General features: G+C 43.9%; 1 protein-coding gene across 9 annotated transcripts in view; it reads left to right on the top strand.

Moving 5' to 3' along the window:
* The window catches only part of ZNF618 (zinc finger protein 618), a 127,318-nt gene that overhangs the window by 69,284 nt on the left and 43,034 nt on the right, over positions 1-15,000 (top strand). For 4 of the 9 annotated variants that reach the window (XM_025210437.1, XM_025210435.1, XM_025210433.1 and 1 more), the window contains 4 exons: positions 7,754-7,843; positions 9,284-9,319; positions 10,068-10,145; positions 11,492-11,581. In XM_025210437.1, coding sequence (XP_025066222.1) covers positions 7,754-7,843; positions 9,284-9,319; positions 10,068-10,145; positions 11,492-11,581 — 294 coding nt within the window. Of the gene's footprint in view, positions 1-7,753; positions 7,844-9,283; positions 9,320-10,067; positions 10,146-11,491; positions 11,604-15,000 lie in introns of all 9 variants that reach the window. The other 5 variants (XM_025210434.1, XM_025210432.1, XM_025210439.1 and 2 more) reach the window with 3 other exon arrangements.

Below are 15,000 nucleotides of genomic sequence, written 5' to 3'. Positions count from 1 at the left end.
TTCCTGCTCTCTTTGAAGGTATTCTGATGTTAGTGAGTTTGAAGCAAGGGTCTTGATGTCATTTGAGACTTACTGCTCTGTCAAGTCTCTCGCAATACAGGTGTAAAACCTGTGACTTATGTATAAGAAGAAAGATCTGAATGTGAGTAAAATGAAGCTAATGAGCAGGGAGGTCTCTGTTTCTTTATGGGGTGGGGGATGCAAAGACTGCATCTCACCTCTTGGCTATCCAGGTTGCTACTAGGAAAGTGAAGATCCTGTCCCTGGACCCTTGTGAGGAATTTGTGCTAGCTGCTGACTAGTGAGTGCATACATTTGAAACTTGCCTCTCAAATCCCACTCTAGTCTCTGGGAGGAAGAAGAGGCATTCTGTCCCTTTCTCTATTCTCCAGCTGCCTTTTTCCTGCAATTGGAAGGGGGATCTCTACTGATCTGTCCCTCCTTCTATTTCATTTGCTTTGTGAGGAAAGGATAGAAAGATTCTTGTTCATCTTCAGTGAAAGCTACCATCTGTGGTGGTGCATTCAGATCTGGAAGGTATGAGCTCCATGAGCCACTCCAACTATCTTTTCTATCCAAAAATGAATAATTGATTCTATTGAATGTCACAAGAAAATAATTTCAGTGTAGCTGAGCATCAAGCTTAGAGTATAGTAGAGCCGGGGTGCTCAACCCCTGGCCTGTGAGCCTGTAGGGTCCCTACAAGTTCAGAAATTTGGTGGCAGGGGGAGCGGTGACAATTAATGCTTCCGCCTCCCCCACTGCCTAATTACTAAGTCCCATGCTGCTAGATTGGAGCCAGGCCATGCCTCTGCCCTCTACCTGGCTGAATCAGGCACTGCCCATCTGGTCCATGAGGCAAAAAGGTGGAGCACCACTGTTCAAGAGTGATCTGTTGGCCAGGATTGTGATGAGGGTAGTGACATTTGTATTGTCGTGTAAGGAACACATTTTAAGCTCTCGCAAGATTTCCATTGAAGAGAGAAACATGACAACCTTGAGATGGCAAAGACAGCTAAATCCTGGTGTGGGAAGCTTGTTTCTTCTTAAACTAGCTAATGCTCCAAGAGTATTTGCAAAATGAGGAGATTGTACTCTGGCATAGTCTTTCAAGTGGAAACTCCTTCCTTGGGACTTTCAGAATTAGGGCACGGTACTACATTTGTAGGTGTGTATTGAAGATGAGTGGATAAGTCCCTTTCATTCCTGATTTCTGTCATGTTACAGAGAGCGTTTCAATCTTTGTGGGAACTTGTCTAATAGTAATATTGATGCATATGCTCAGACACTCTGTAAACAGTTTAGGAGACTGCCTGATTTTAGTGCACAGCCTAGTTCTGACATTTTAGCAAATTTCTAATTGCTACATTGTTTCTTTCACCAGGTTCCTAGAATAAAGCTCACAGAAGCATGGAGGCAACTCACTGGGGTAATATCATAATGAGTACTTGAAACAGAAATAAAAATTATCTCAAAACATTTAGTGTTGTTTTGGGGATACAGTTGATAGGTCCCATCTGGCCAGCTTGGGGGCAGTGAATTATTGGTGGCAGAACTTGCTCCTTGTGGTCACACCCGGCAGGAGATGGCAGGTCACAGCCAGTAGGTAATGGTCAACGTAACTCTTAAGTGCTTCTTGTCCCTCTCTGAGGAAGTGCAGCTTATTGCACACTTCTTGGTGCCAGGGACCATATCTTGCTCCATGTTTGTACAGTACCTTTCACTGTGGGTGTCACAGTGCTGTTTCTATATAAATAATGGCAATCTTTACCTTTAAAAAATGGAAGTAGATTGCTTCTGAGAACATAATCTTATCTGTACATCGCTTTATGGTCCCAGTCGCCAGAATATCTATGACTACCCCTTTGCATGAGGGGCTCTATGATGATCATGAACATGAGAACGGGGTTGACTTAGGACATTGTGGTGTTCTTTAAAGGCTGCTTCTGATTAAAACCAACTGAAGATGACAGGCTTTGTAATTGGAGTCTGTTTTTGATTTCTGCCATTCTTCATATTGGCAATCTGCCCATTCTTAATATATCCTATGGAAAACCCAGAAGTGATAGAGTATTTCTGATAGTCACTGTGCTGTGTGCTGCTGCCTAAGAGCCACGGCCTTGCATTCACAAAAAAAGGAGAAGGGCCAGGAAGGACAGAGGCAGAAATCCTTCTGCTCTTGTGAAATTGCTTCTTTGAGTAGGAGAAACTAAATCTATATCTCTGATACTTCAACACGAGACTGTTATTTGCACCCGATAAATGTGCATTCTGTATCTTGTCTTTTGCTCTTCTTTCTCCAACAATACATATTAGAATAGCATGGTCCTTAATTTTTCAGCGTAAATACGTGTATTTGAATTATTCAAATGTATTTGTGCAAGTTGTGGTGTATGCATCAACTGCTTTTGAAGATTTAGTCTGCTGCAGAAACAATGAAGGTCTTTTCCTGATCTTGATTCCTTTATGTGCTTGAGTTAAATTACAGTTGTGAAGGTAGGCAACGGTTGTTGAACTGTAACTCTGGATTTCTTTACTTGTGTGTTCAAATGTCTGACATTGCAATAACCTAATAATCTTTATGGTTTGGCCCAAAGCAGGGACTCATTTTGTGGGCTATGTGAATACCAGTGAGGTATGTGACTAGGTATCTGCATCCTTTGAACAAATAGTATCTTTCTCCAAGTGTTGGCTTAACCAGTAAAGATGGTTGTTAAGGTAATGTGTCTATGAACAATGCACTTTTTGTTCCTAGGCATTAATTAATAAAAGAAACCCTGCATGAAAATCCTTTCTCTGGAATATTTATCAGACTTGTGCATGCTTTGCTTTAGGCTTCTCTTTGCCCCCTCCCCACCCAATATGCTATTGAAGCCTATAGCAGCCAGTCTGCATGACAAACTGTACTCTTAGCATAGCTCCACTCTGAGTATCTCTGCCCTGCAGTTAGAAATAGGATTGCAGTAGGAGTAGTATACCGGACATAGCTCCACATAACTTGGGTGATGATAACAATTAAGATGTAGTGACATGAACTTCCGTTTGTAGTAGCTGCTGAAGTATCCAGAATCCCTAGCAGATTTGTGCAATTTCCACTGTGCGCTGTGCTACATGTTTATTTGTTCTTGTTACCCAAAGTAGCTAGATCACAGGCAAGGTAGGTTTGCCTGCCTCTGCTGCGTTCACATATCCCAGTGGGAGTGTAGACATACCCCAAAGGTAGCAAAGGTGGTAGCAATTGTATAGACTAGGGCTGTCCAATTTTTAAGTGTCTGGGTGCCACACACAGCACAGGATGCACCACCATTAGCCACAGGACTCCTGGGTCTCACGCAGCATGGATGCCCCCACACTGCACTGTGTGCAGGGGTGCTCTGGTCTCACCCTTGGCTCCCTGCCTGCAGGCTCCCCCAGCACTGTAAGCTGTGCTGCATAATTCTGCACCACTCCCTGAGACAAGGCAGGAAGTAGAAGCTGGAGAAGGGAAGGGGATCCCAGCGACCCCTTTGGTTGCTGCAACTGGAGCAATGGGGAGAGTGACAGCCAGGGGTGAGTCCAGTGGCTATAGATTAACCCCTCATAGGCCACATGTGGCCCATGGGTTGTCAGTTGGACAGCCCTGGTGTAAACCATGCACCAGCAGTTTCGCTACTATGTTGTCTATTCCTAGACAAAATAGGACTAGGTGACATAGTTCTAAAAATGCTTTTAGTCCATGTAGTCCTTTCATAGTATATAACAAAGTAAGCTGTTGCCTATGAAAACTTATTCCTCTCTGAACTTGTATTCTCTAAGATACTATCTTGCCCTGCCTTCTGCCTGGAGGAAGCATAACTACATTAATTCAGCATGGTGTTGTGCATGGGCTATTCAGACCTGTGAAGAAACAGAGCTTTTTAGTCCATGTGCAGCAGCATTGCGCTAAGGCAGCTATATTACTTCTGGTTCCAGAGAGAGCGCAGAGTATCCCTGCGAAGCACTGCATTGAACCATATAGGTATACCTTTTATCTCCAAGACTTGCTCGGCCCCTTTTGTTGAATTATTTCCCATATTAAACTGGACTTTAGAGGGGAGGATTCATTCTGTACCCCTGGGGAGCAGCCTCTCTTCCTATTTGTTATGTCCAACTCCACTTTTATCCTCTGTGAAGCTCATGCTGTCCAAGCTGAAATGTTCCTTTCATCTCTGGGAGAAGCCTTGTTCTCAGAGTAACAGCAGAATTAATGTCCTACTCAAGTGTAGCATAAACAGAATATGTGCAATGTACTCTGCTGGTTCTGGAGAGCACCTGATACTACTGGTTTCTTTGCTTTGAGATGTTCCTCCCACCTCTTTTGTTTACTGCAGAGTAGACTAATTATTTCTGCAGTAAAGTGTCACACTCTACACGTGTGCCAGTATTAGGGTGTAGTAAATTAATTAATTCCACCATAAGATAGTACTGTTGGGGTCAGTACTAGCTTATAGCAGAGTCATTTACTGTGCTGAAACGCACGTGAAGATGCCGACAGCTGGGCAGAAATTGCACTTGGACAACCCAAGCAGCAAGGGGCCAGACCCCTGCCTGCCACCTACCCACATGACTCTGCATATTTGGCACTCTCATGCCCTAGCCAGCCCCTCCATCACCTAATGCTGCTACCCAGAGCCCGGGGCTGACCCTCCCATGCCCACTGCCAGCCCAGGTCTGCTTCACCCTGGCTCAAAGTGCTGCTGTCCCAGGCGCACATCTAAATGCTGTGCCTGGGAGCAATTAACTCCAGCGCAACCTGCTCCAGAGTTAATTGTATTGCATTAATTTCATGTGTAGATGCACCCCCTGTGGCTTATTCAGTGACCTGGCTTTCTCTGCTTTCCTATATCCATGTCAAACTTGAGTGGATCCAGTGCTTGAGTCTTCCTGCTCCAGTCTTCCTGCTCCAGTGCTTGAGTGAACTGAGTCTCCAGTATCTGGCTGCAGATTTCTTAGGGTTTGTCGTATCCTTTAAGCTAGTACTGTGCTTTGCCTGCAGGTGAAGTAATCATATCCATTTTTATTTCCTTTTTAGGCTGAGAGACTGCATTCATTACTTGGCTTTCATTCTAACCCTGCCCCCTTCACCCCTACCCCGCACACACGTCTTAGTTTCGTGTCTATAACAGGGTGGCCTCCTTGTCAGGTCTTCACCGGCCACCCTGCTCCTGGGGTAACTGCCCGCTTTGCTTTCCTGCCATGCCTTGATGGAAAAATATGAGAGTTGTTACTAAGGTGGCAGGCTACCCATTTATCGCCCTGCTGACAAGGACCTAATATCCACTCCGACCACCTCTCCACGGGTCCCCTGCCTCGCAGATGTTACTCTGGTGTTTCTTCTCCGGCCTATGGCTGGAGCAAACTAGGCACACAGTTGTAGCTCTTTTCTACAGCCCCAGAGGGCCACTCACACTAAACCCCTCTCTCAGCGGGGTCCCACTCACTCCGCTCCTCTCACCCAGCCTATTTCATACTGCCCTCTCTCAGGGGCCACACACATCCCGCCCAGCTTCACCGGGCTTTGGGCTTAGCTCTTCTCACCTCAGTCAGCCTTGGCACGGTCTGTTGGGGGTCTCTCGCTACCCTCACCTGAGTGATTCTATAACTATGGGCCTATTTCACTCTTAGCCCTCGCCAGGCCACTGTGCCTCTATTGGGCCTCCTCATTTGCCCCAACTCATGAGGCTGCTCTGTTTGTCGCCTCTCTCACTCAGGGTCTCACTGCTCATTGCCAGGCTTTCCTCTGCCACCTGGGCATGGCCCCAGGTCCTTCCTCTGGCCTGAGCTCTGCCTCGGGGCTCCTTAATGACCCCTGGGCTCCCCCTGCTCATTAGAACACCACCAGGGATGTGGAGCTGGGGTTAAGGTGCCCCAACCCGCCTTTCACCAGGGAGGTAACTAGCTTGGCATTTACTGGGGGCTCCCATGCCACTAGGAGCCCCACCAGACCACCCTTCGGCAGGGTGCAGTATAACATCTTACCCAGGACAAGGGGTCACCTCCACCCCATAGCCCCTGCCCTTACCTCCTGACCAGGCCGGAGCAGCCTCTCAGCCTGATGTTTCTCCTTCCTGCAGCAGCAAACCGCAGCCCAGCTTATATGCCTGAGTCCAAAATGGCCAGTCCAAAATGACTTATCTCCCTGGGTCCAAAGGTGCCCTGCCACAGTGTCCTTGTAGAGCTTTGTGCCATCAGAAGTGGAAGAGCCTTGTTATTTAAATTTATGTAATCCATCATATTCCCTTGACAAAACAGATTTGGCTTAGCTCTTTTGGAGGGCTGGATTTATTTAATTCTTCAGTGTAAGGTAGGAAGTGGTATGCTCTGATTAAAAGGTAACTTTTCTCTGTTCTGGTGCCAAGCTGGTAAATGCTGGTTGTGTTTGTTTGTTTTTTTCTATTTTAGACAACTACAGCTTCTACTTTCAAAGAAAATAAAAGACACAAGCATTTTTCATATAATTAGTTTAGTTTTTACATAGTATAGTATGAGAAGTTGAAAAATGTCTATTTAATCTATATACTGTAGGCTGGGTTACTGTGACCACCTGCATGGAAGAAGTTAATAATAAACAAGGTTTCTTTTTTCAGTTCATATTTTTTAAAGTATTTCTCAGGTGTCCAAAGGTTGGTAAAAGACACTACCTGAGTCTGTTTCAGAGAGCTCAGATTTACTGCATTCAAACCCAGATCTTTACCTGCTGCTGCTGCCTTTTCCATTACAATGTGATAGCTGAGTCTGAGAGATTCATTGTTTCTGGATTAGGTTCACATGGTTTTTAAACAGCTTGGTTTCTGAGTAAGATTTCTTTTTCCTTCTTAATGACCAACCCTGCAAACTCGGCTTGGAGTCTGACAGACAAACTGACTTTAGTCTCTTGTTGCACTGGGTCTGCAAGCTAGATTCTGCCTCCAGCCACACATGTCCAGTTCCATTGTCTCCCATATGTTTACTCAAATGTAGGTGTTTGAGGTTAGCTCTGGCTGTACAGGATTAAAAGGTGTACAACTTGCTTGTTGCAAAAGTCAGGTTTGACTGATGCTCACAGGGGCAGATCTGGGGAGCAAAAATAGTGCTATTTTCACTCTTAGAGCAGAGCTATGCATTACAGAAACAGTTTCCATATTTATCCTTTATAATATGGATGTACATGGTGCTTATGTAAGCTGGTAATTCATAGTAGTGGCAAGAACCAAGGAGGGTGTGAGCTCGCACAGGTGCCCACTTCAGTGCACAGTTTGGTCAGTGTATTGTCCCATGGGCCCTCCAGCAACTCCTTAATGTTCTTGTTTTTGGATTTTGCACAGCACTGCCAGCTCACCTCAACCCTGATCTACAACTTCCTGCTGTTTCAGTTCTGAGCTTCCAAAAAATGTTGTAGAACCACTTTCTTGGGCCAGCTTCTCATCCTTGTTGCAGTGGCCATTCTGGAACTGCATGCCTGTTTCAGTTCTGCTCCGTAACTGCATAGGCCCTGTCCAGGGTGCAACGGACAGAAAAAGCATTGCTTTTTGTCTCAGAATAAAATATAGTAGAGTAAGGCTTAAGCTTATATGGATGTGAGGCACATTTGGGTAGATGTATGAAACAATGATTGCTTGAGTGGGTAAGCCTTTTGAGATGAAAGTGAGAGGGAATGTGAAACAATAGATAGGTCTTCTGGTTTCAACCGTATTCCATGAAGCTGTTGCCTTTCACCCCAAGGTTTCTAAAATGGATTGTCCTCTTCTTCCTACAGACAATTTCAGGTACACCTGTGACATTTGTGGGAAAAAATATAAATATTACAGCTGTTTCCAAGAGCACAGAGACCTGCATGCCGTGGATGGTGAGTACCATTTCAGGCCTTTGTTCAATTGGGCTGGAAACTAATAAATGATATATGCCAGGGCAGATAAAGTGTGATTAATGGAAGTCAGATGCCCCTCATAGGGTTTTACAAAATATACAACAATCCTCACCATTTAACATCAAGGCACGGTCTGCAGAGAGGCTTCACATAGGCTAATAAGGACTTAGACTGTCTGGTTGGGCCACATGCTAGGACCTGAAGGCTCAGCAAGCCATGCCTTTGTATGTTCATGGTTGCTATGGTTTTTTTTTTACCTGTACTTTAAGATAAATTGTCAGGCTGGCTCTTGCCTGGGCAGAGTTTGTTTGCCAGTTGTTTCTTACTGCATAGGAACCATTTTTCCTGCACCTTTTCTTGAGAAATCATGTTACAGAGGTACAAGTGCAACAGGACTTGTCAGCTGGTGTCTGAGCCCAGGGACCTTAAGGACTTTTCCTTTTCAGTGCAAACATGTAAAATTACCCTAAGTGGTCAACATTCAGGCTGAAACAAGCACCTGTTCCTTGCATCAGTTTGATTAAAAAATTGATAGGAGGTGTTAAGTGTTTGCTTCGGTTTTTCTTTTTCTGGGGGGGAATAGTTTTATGTTTTTTCTTCCCTCTGTACCCTTGCTAAAGCCTTGAAGGTTCCAGGTTTTTATGCACCTTTTCCTCTAGCCCTCCTGAATGAGCCAAGGTAGCACCAGGCTATCACTGCTGGTCCTTACTCTGCCAGGGAGGTGGGACAGGGAGCATTTGTGACCAGAATGCAGCAACATGCTAGTGCCCAGAGTTGCTCAAAACATGACAAATTTTGTCAAACGTGTTTGCTCTTTTTCTTTTTACGGAAATGTTTGGAATGTTTAGACCAGCTCTAAGGGCAACAAGCATGTGCTTGCACCCCACAGCCCTCCAGAAATCTCCATTTCTTATGCGGGGTAATGGAAATGGAGCTAATGGAATTGAAAGCTACCATTGGATTAAGAGTATTTCCTCATGCTTGAATTGGGTCTTCCTAGCTAGAGCTCAGAGAGCCCTACTCAGGTATTCCAAAAAGATGAAGTGTTTTTTCAAACTGGCTACCACTTGCATCTTGCTAAGACACCACTTGCCTAGATGCGTTTGAGCAATTGGTTGTGTTTCAGTAGATACAGGTGTGAGTGGTGTGCATCTGATGGTCATGGCGATCAGTGTGGGTTTGCATCAGTGTTAGAACAAAGGCCTTGAGGATCTGCGTACACTAGGGCTGGGCATGCTCAGGTATTTCCCTGTGTGAATGCTGCTTGGGAGAGGAGGGAGTGGGACAAGAGAGCCTGGCTTGTTCTGTGGTACCGAAGTACACTGAACTGGCATATGAAATACAGGAAGAAAGCAAGGCCATTTAAGAGGATTTAATTTCTGTTTTGTTTCTTCCCCCCCTTCTTCTATTCTGTGTTAGTTTTTAGTGTGGAAGGGGCCCCAGAAAACCGGGCAGGTAAGCGCAGATCCTTTGTGTGCTTTATTTCAAAAACCTGTTCAAGTATTCAGTAGTTCTCTGGCACCATGGGTCTGGTCCTACACTCATAACAGCCAGTGGAGTTTTGCCACTGATTTCAGTGGGAGCAGGACCAGTCCCTCAGTGTGTAGCAATGTTACATAGAGCCAATAGTTTGATGCCCAGCCCTATTAGATACCAGGCTTTTGTTGTACATGCAGTTGATCTATACTTCTGAAAATCAGAGAAACAGACCATGAATGCTTTTTCAGTAGTCTAAACTTGTTTGTTACATAAATAAAATTACTACATAAAACAGATTGAGTTCTGATTGGTTATTGGACGTGCTGTTAGATGGTTATACAGCATCACTGGTCAGTATTTGTTAGCTGACTCCTGTTGTCTACTTCACTACACCCATTTTCAAAAGCGAGGAAAATCTGTAGTTGAGAAACATGCTGGGAAAATGTCAGCAAATAGAAATCAAGCTTTGAAATGTTTACAGTATTTCTCTGATTTTTGATTTGTCTTCAAATTGTGCCATAGGACTAGAATGGGTTAATAGCTGTCCGGGAGGGCATGTGGAAGAGGAGTGACAAGTCCAAAACTCAGAAGAAGGTGTTGTTTAAACCTTTTGTTTTTGTTACAAGTTGAAATGTGTATGACCAGGTGCATTCACGGCCCATCTAACTGCATCAGGAAAGCCTTGGGGTGTTGTCAGCTTTCTGCTGGTTCTGTTCTTTTGCAGACCCCTATGACCAGGCAGTCATAGCACCTGATGAAGTGAAAGAAGAGGAGCCGGAACCATTTCAGAAGATTGGTCCAAGTATGCTTTATAATGGAGTTTTGAAGGTTCAAGAACAGGGCACACAGTTTGAAACCTGGCATTTGCTAAAGGGCCTTCTTGGGTGACAATGAGAGATCAGTATGTTAACAGGAAGATATTGAAACTCTAAGGACGTCAAAAAGTGCATTTCATGTCAAATTAGTACCCATGTCATGCAGCCACACAGCTGGAGAAATGTATCTGTTTTAAACATGGGCAGAGGTTACCTTCTTTACAAGTTTGTTCAGGGTCCATAAAACTTGAGTTCAACCTTTATGCAAGTTCTCCTCTTGTTTGCATTTGATTTAAGTATAAATGGTGCCTCTTGCTGAGGGGTGTGGCATGGGTGAAGGTTCTTACCTTTCACCTTGGCTGAGTACACACAAAGCCTAGGCTGGGTCATAGAGGAAAGGGCGTTTGATACAGCGTCCATCTCATGCTCTAGCGATTGTCTGTCTGCTCAAGGGCCCTACCAATAAAAGTGAACAGGGCGGGGGACTGTGGATCAGGATTCAAGCACATTGGCAGAGCTATTTGGGGTTAGGGCCAGGCCTGCAGTAGCCAGGCTGCTGCAGATGGGGTTGTGGCATGTTGGCAGAGTTAACTGAGGGACAAGTGTCAGCCTCCACAGGCTTGCATGCTGGGAGATAGGCACACTAATTACAATAAACCAAAAAAAGAGGTTAAATTCTGGTTTTCTTTTGAATTTATGGTTCTGTAAGTTTCTGCATTTCCTGCCTGAGGTTAGAAGGGAAGGTGGTGAAATACTACTGATACTCTGTGCTATTTCCAGTGCTAACAGAAGCAGGAAGTACTGCAGGTATCTTAGGAAAAGTTCTTCTCCTCAGATTTCCAGCCTGGTTTTACAGTCCCAAATGAGTTTAGGTAATATGAATCAAAATCAACCCCTCTGGTTGCATATTTGAATATTCTGGGGTTTGTCCATGACTGTCTGTCACTATTGCTGTCACATAGGGAGAGAGGAACTGTGTTCGCCTGGGTAGTGCTTGAGATTGGATTTCTCCCTTGTTTTCTCTCTGATTCATTGTATGATTTTTTACAAGCCACTTAACCTGGCCATATATGCTGTTCTATTTAGATTTTAAGGCTGTGTCCATTACCATAAAATCCGGATTTAACAAGAGAAAAGGTGTGTGGGTTGTGGGAGGGAGGTGGCTTTGAACAGCGTTTTCCAGTGTACAAGTAAAATGCTCTATCAGTGTGATTAGTCATTCTAAATCTTTTTATTTAGCACTTAAGTTCACACTTAAAAAATAAGAAAATAAGTAATTATGCAAGATGATGGTGGGTTCCTTTCTGATTGATTCTTTGTTTCATCTTTGCAGAAACTGGCAATTATACGTGTGAATTTTGTGGCAAGCAGTACAAATATTACACTCCCTACCAGGAACATGTGGCACTGCATGCACCTATTAGTGAGTATCCTGCCGGAAATCTGTTTCATTATGGAGTATGATTTACAATGGTTGGTAATTAACAGTAGGGTTGCACTAGTAAGACGTCATTCTTATGGATTCTTCTATTGCACCCAGTGAGAATGCAGCTGGTAGGCAGCTGATGATGGGCTGACTAAAGCAGCATAAAGCAGAGATGGAACCTTCTCTTAAAGGGAAACTGTTAAAGTTACTAAGACCTATTATTTGACCTACCTTCTTAACTGCCTATTTGCAACAAAAAAAAAAAGAAAAGAAAAGAAAGAAAAACAACCAAAAAAGCCCTATAGTTACTTGTGTGGATGTATCAGCTTTGTTTCCCTGACTTTTTTAATCTAAAAAAAGCCTCTCCGTACAAGTGCATGCTCATATAAATCAGTGTCCAGCCCTCCTCAGCTATCCTAAATAACAACTGAACATACATACTGTGAAGAAATTCTTTTTGATAAGGAGGCAGATTTTTCTCTCAATCTTCCAAGCAAAAAACACAGACAGTGGGTGCATCTACATGTTCCTTAATACACTTTTGCCTGCTGTACTTTAAATTGAGTACCTCTAATGTGAGGTACAAACTAAATGCACATTTGGTTTCCTTAATGCACAGTAGTGAAAGTGCATACTTTTCTAGTGATGCTTAACGCACAGTAGCCTAATTTAACTGTGCATTAGTGTATTAGCATGGTTTTTGCCGTGATGCCCTAATGTGCAGTAAAATTAGCTACTACACATTAAAGTGCACGTGTAGACATGCCCACTAAGTACAAAACAGGTTTTGAAATCATAAGAATCACTGTGGCACTTTACTTTGAAATCACAGTCAATAAGATGTTTGTGCCAGGGAATCTTGGCAGACATTAAATTTGGTAGGCTAGTCACAGAAAGGGGAAGTTATGGACAACAGTTCTATATACTTCACATACAGACTTCTAGGGAGGCTGTGCAGGGAAATTCCCATTACATTAATTCTGGCAGAGGTTGGGAGGCTGGTTTCAAACACTTTAAGAATATGCAGGGAACATCCTTGTGTTGTTCCCTGCATTTGGTTTTGATGAGAAGTGGCTAATGCAGCTGCTATTTTTCTCACATCTGTCCATGCACCAACACCATGGTAATCAGAACATGGATATGCATAGCTCGAGAAATAGGGTTTGGGTAGCTGCTCACCCACAACCAGCAGATGGAGCTCACACCCTGCTTCACAAATATCATTGTCATAGTTAGCTAGGTTTTAACTTATTATTTTTAATTGCGTCAATTTTGTTTTGACACACTAAATAGAAATAAACTGGGGACATTGTCCACCAACTCACACTTTTAAGGTAGGTCAAATGTTATTGTTCTTAACAGCTTAGCAGTTTCCATGCAAATTCTGGAGCATTCAAATAATTTAATTTTCACAATAGTGGTGCAAAATAGAGAAGCACTGATCATCTCTGTCAACATCTAATTTCTCAGAATAGATGTTCTTAGACCCCATCAACATGAGTAAACTGACTCATTGGTCACATTTGTCCTCAGAAATTGTTGTTCTCTGGGCTCTCCTACCCCCAGCAATTGTAGAAGGACATGGTTTTTTAGACTGGGCTAGAAGGACATCTATTGATGACAGTGGTTATCAATAATAAGTCAGTTTCTCAGTGAACGTGGAGGCTCAGAGATTCAGGGCCCTGGGATCCCCAGTGAGAAACCAAACACAGTAACAAGGAAAGACTTGATACTTGGTTTAAGTAAGGAATATTTACCATATGGCTTTATAATGGAAAATCTGGTCAGCAAGAAGTCTCACCTTCCAATAATAATTATCAATAATAATAAAAAGGGTAATAAAAAGGGGAACTACCATTGTTGATATCTCTCCATCTTCCCCTGTCCTGATTAATAATATACAATAGCTGCTGGTTATAGCCCAGATTGTCCAGAAGGAAAAGAAAGATCAGGTTATGCTTAGCACAGAAGTTTCTACATGAAGAAGTGCTAGGGTTCAGATGGGAAATGCAGGACAGCCCACCTCAAACCACTCCCCTTTCTCATGATGCAGAACAGTTTGTATCATGAGTCCAACATATAATGCAAATTCTCATGAGGTGAACCAGGATACTTCTCAGTCACTGGAATCCTGGATTCCAGAATTCATAGTTCAGGACATCCTGTGATTTTGTTGTGGCCTGGGAGGTGGATTGTAACCCATTTCACTGAGAACCAAGACAACTGCAGAGTTAACACGGGGGCTGCACAGGGAGGTTGAGGGATCAGGAGCTGTCATCACTTAGGCTAAGGCTTGCACAGTGGGAAGCCTTAGGTTCCAGAGTGGTTTCCACTTTTTGAAAAAAAGCAGAGATTTTCCATAGCTGGCTTAAAGCACTAGTTCTGCAATTGCCTTTGCAAGGGAGGAGGCAGGGAAAAGTACCTTTGCTTACTTCTCTGCACCCCTGCAGCTGGCTGGAACCAGCAATTGCTGGGAGAGTGGCCAAATAAGTGGGTTGTAACTATTTTAGTAGATGGCTTTAATTAGTCTTGCTGCAAGGAAAAAAACACATCAGAGTCTCAGATGACATTATTTTAATTTATTAAAGCTATATGTATTTATTAGGGCTGTGCAAAGCTTCAGTCCCTGATTCGATTTGGTAGAGATTTGGCCTGATTCGGTAGCTGAACCTCCGAATCTGAAAAAAAATTAGGAGACCCTTTAATCTCTCCAAATCAAATTGGAGAGATTCGGAAAGATTCAGCAACTTGGACATGGACACAGCTTTAAATGTTTTTTCTACCTACCTCAATGTACCAGGGGGCTTGTGAATGCTGCGATGCTGGGGTGTATGGAGTGTCCCACAAAAGCGTGGGGAGCTCCCCAGCACAGTTGGCAGCAGACCCGGAAGCGAACCAGAAGCACTTCTGGTCCACTTCCAGGTGTGATGGGGAGCACCTGCGGGGTCCCCCCACACCCTCCAGCTCAGTGACTGGTGTCTCCTGGGTCGGGGGGGGGGAACCACCTGGGATCCCCCCACAGCTGATCACTGAGCCGGGGTGGGGGAGCCATGCTCCTGTAGGACACTCCATGCGCCCCAGCATCGCAGCAATCATGAGCCGCGCCTGCTACCTCAAGGTATATAGAAAAAACATTTAAAGCTGTGTCTGTGGCCAAATAGCTGATTCTCTGAATCAGCATCAAATCTTCAGATTTGGATTCGGCCAAATTGAATCAGGGACAGTGATCCAAATCAACTAATTGAATCGCTGTCCCTGATTCAGGCCGAATCTAAATCAAATAGGGCCCATTTTGCACACCCCTAGTATTTATCTTTTTCCTCCCATTTTTCCATGGCCAGACTAATTGTCATATAATTTATGGTGACAAACCATGAAATTCACTTGTTGCACAGGGAGATAGGTGAGCTAGTTCA

This window comes from Alligator sinensis, unplaced genomic scaffold (genome assembly GCF_000455745.1).
Source record: "Alligator sinensis unplaced genomic scaffold, ASM45574v1 scaffold610_1, whole genome shotgun sequence".
Classification (NCBI taxonomy): Eukaryota; Metazoa; Chordata; order Crocodylia; family Alligatoridae; genus Alligator; species Alligator sinensis.
The sequence above is the reverse complement of the archived record's forward strand: the minus strand, read 5'-3'. Positions and strand labels throughout refer to the sequence as shown.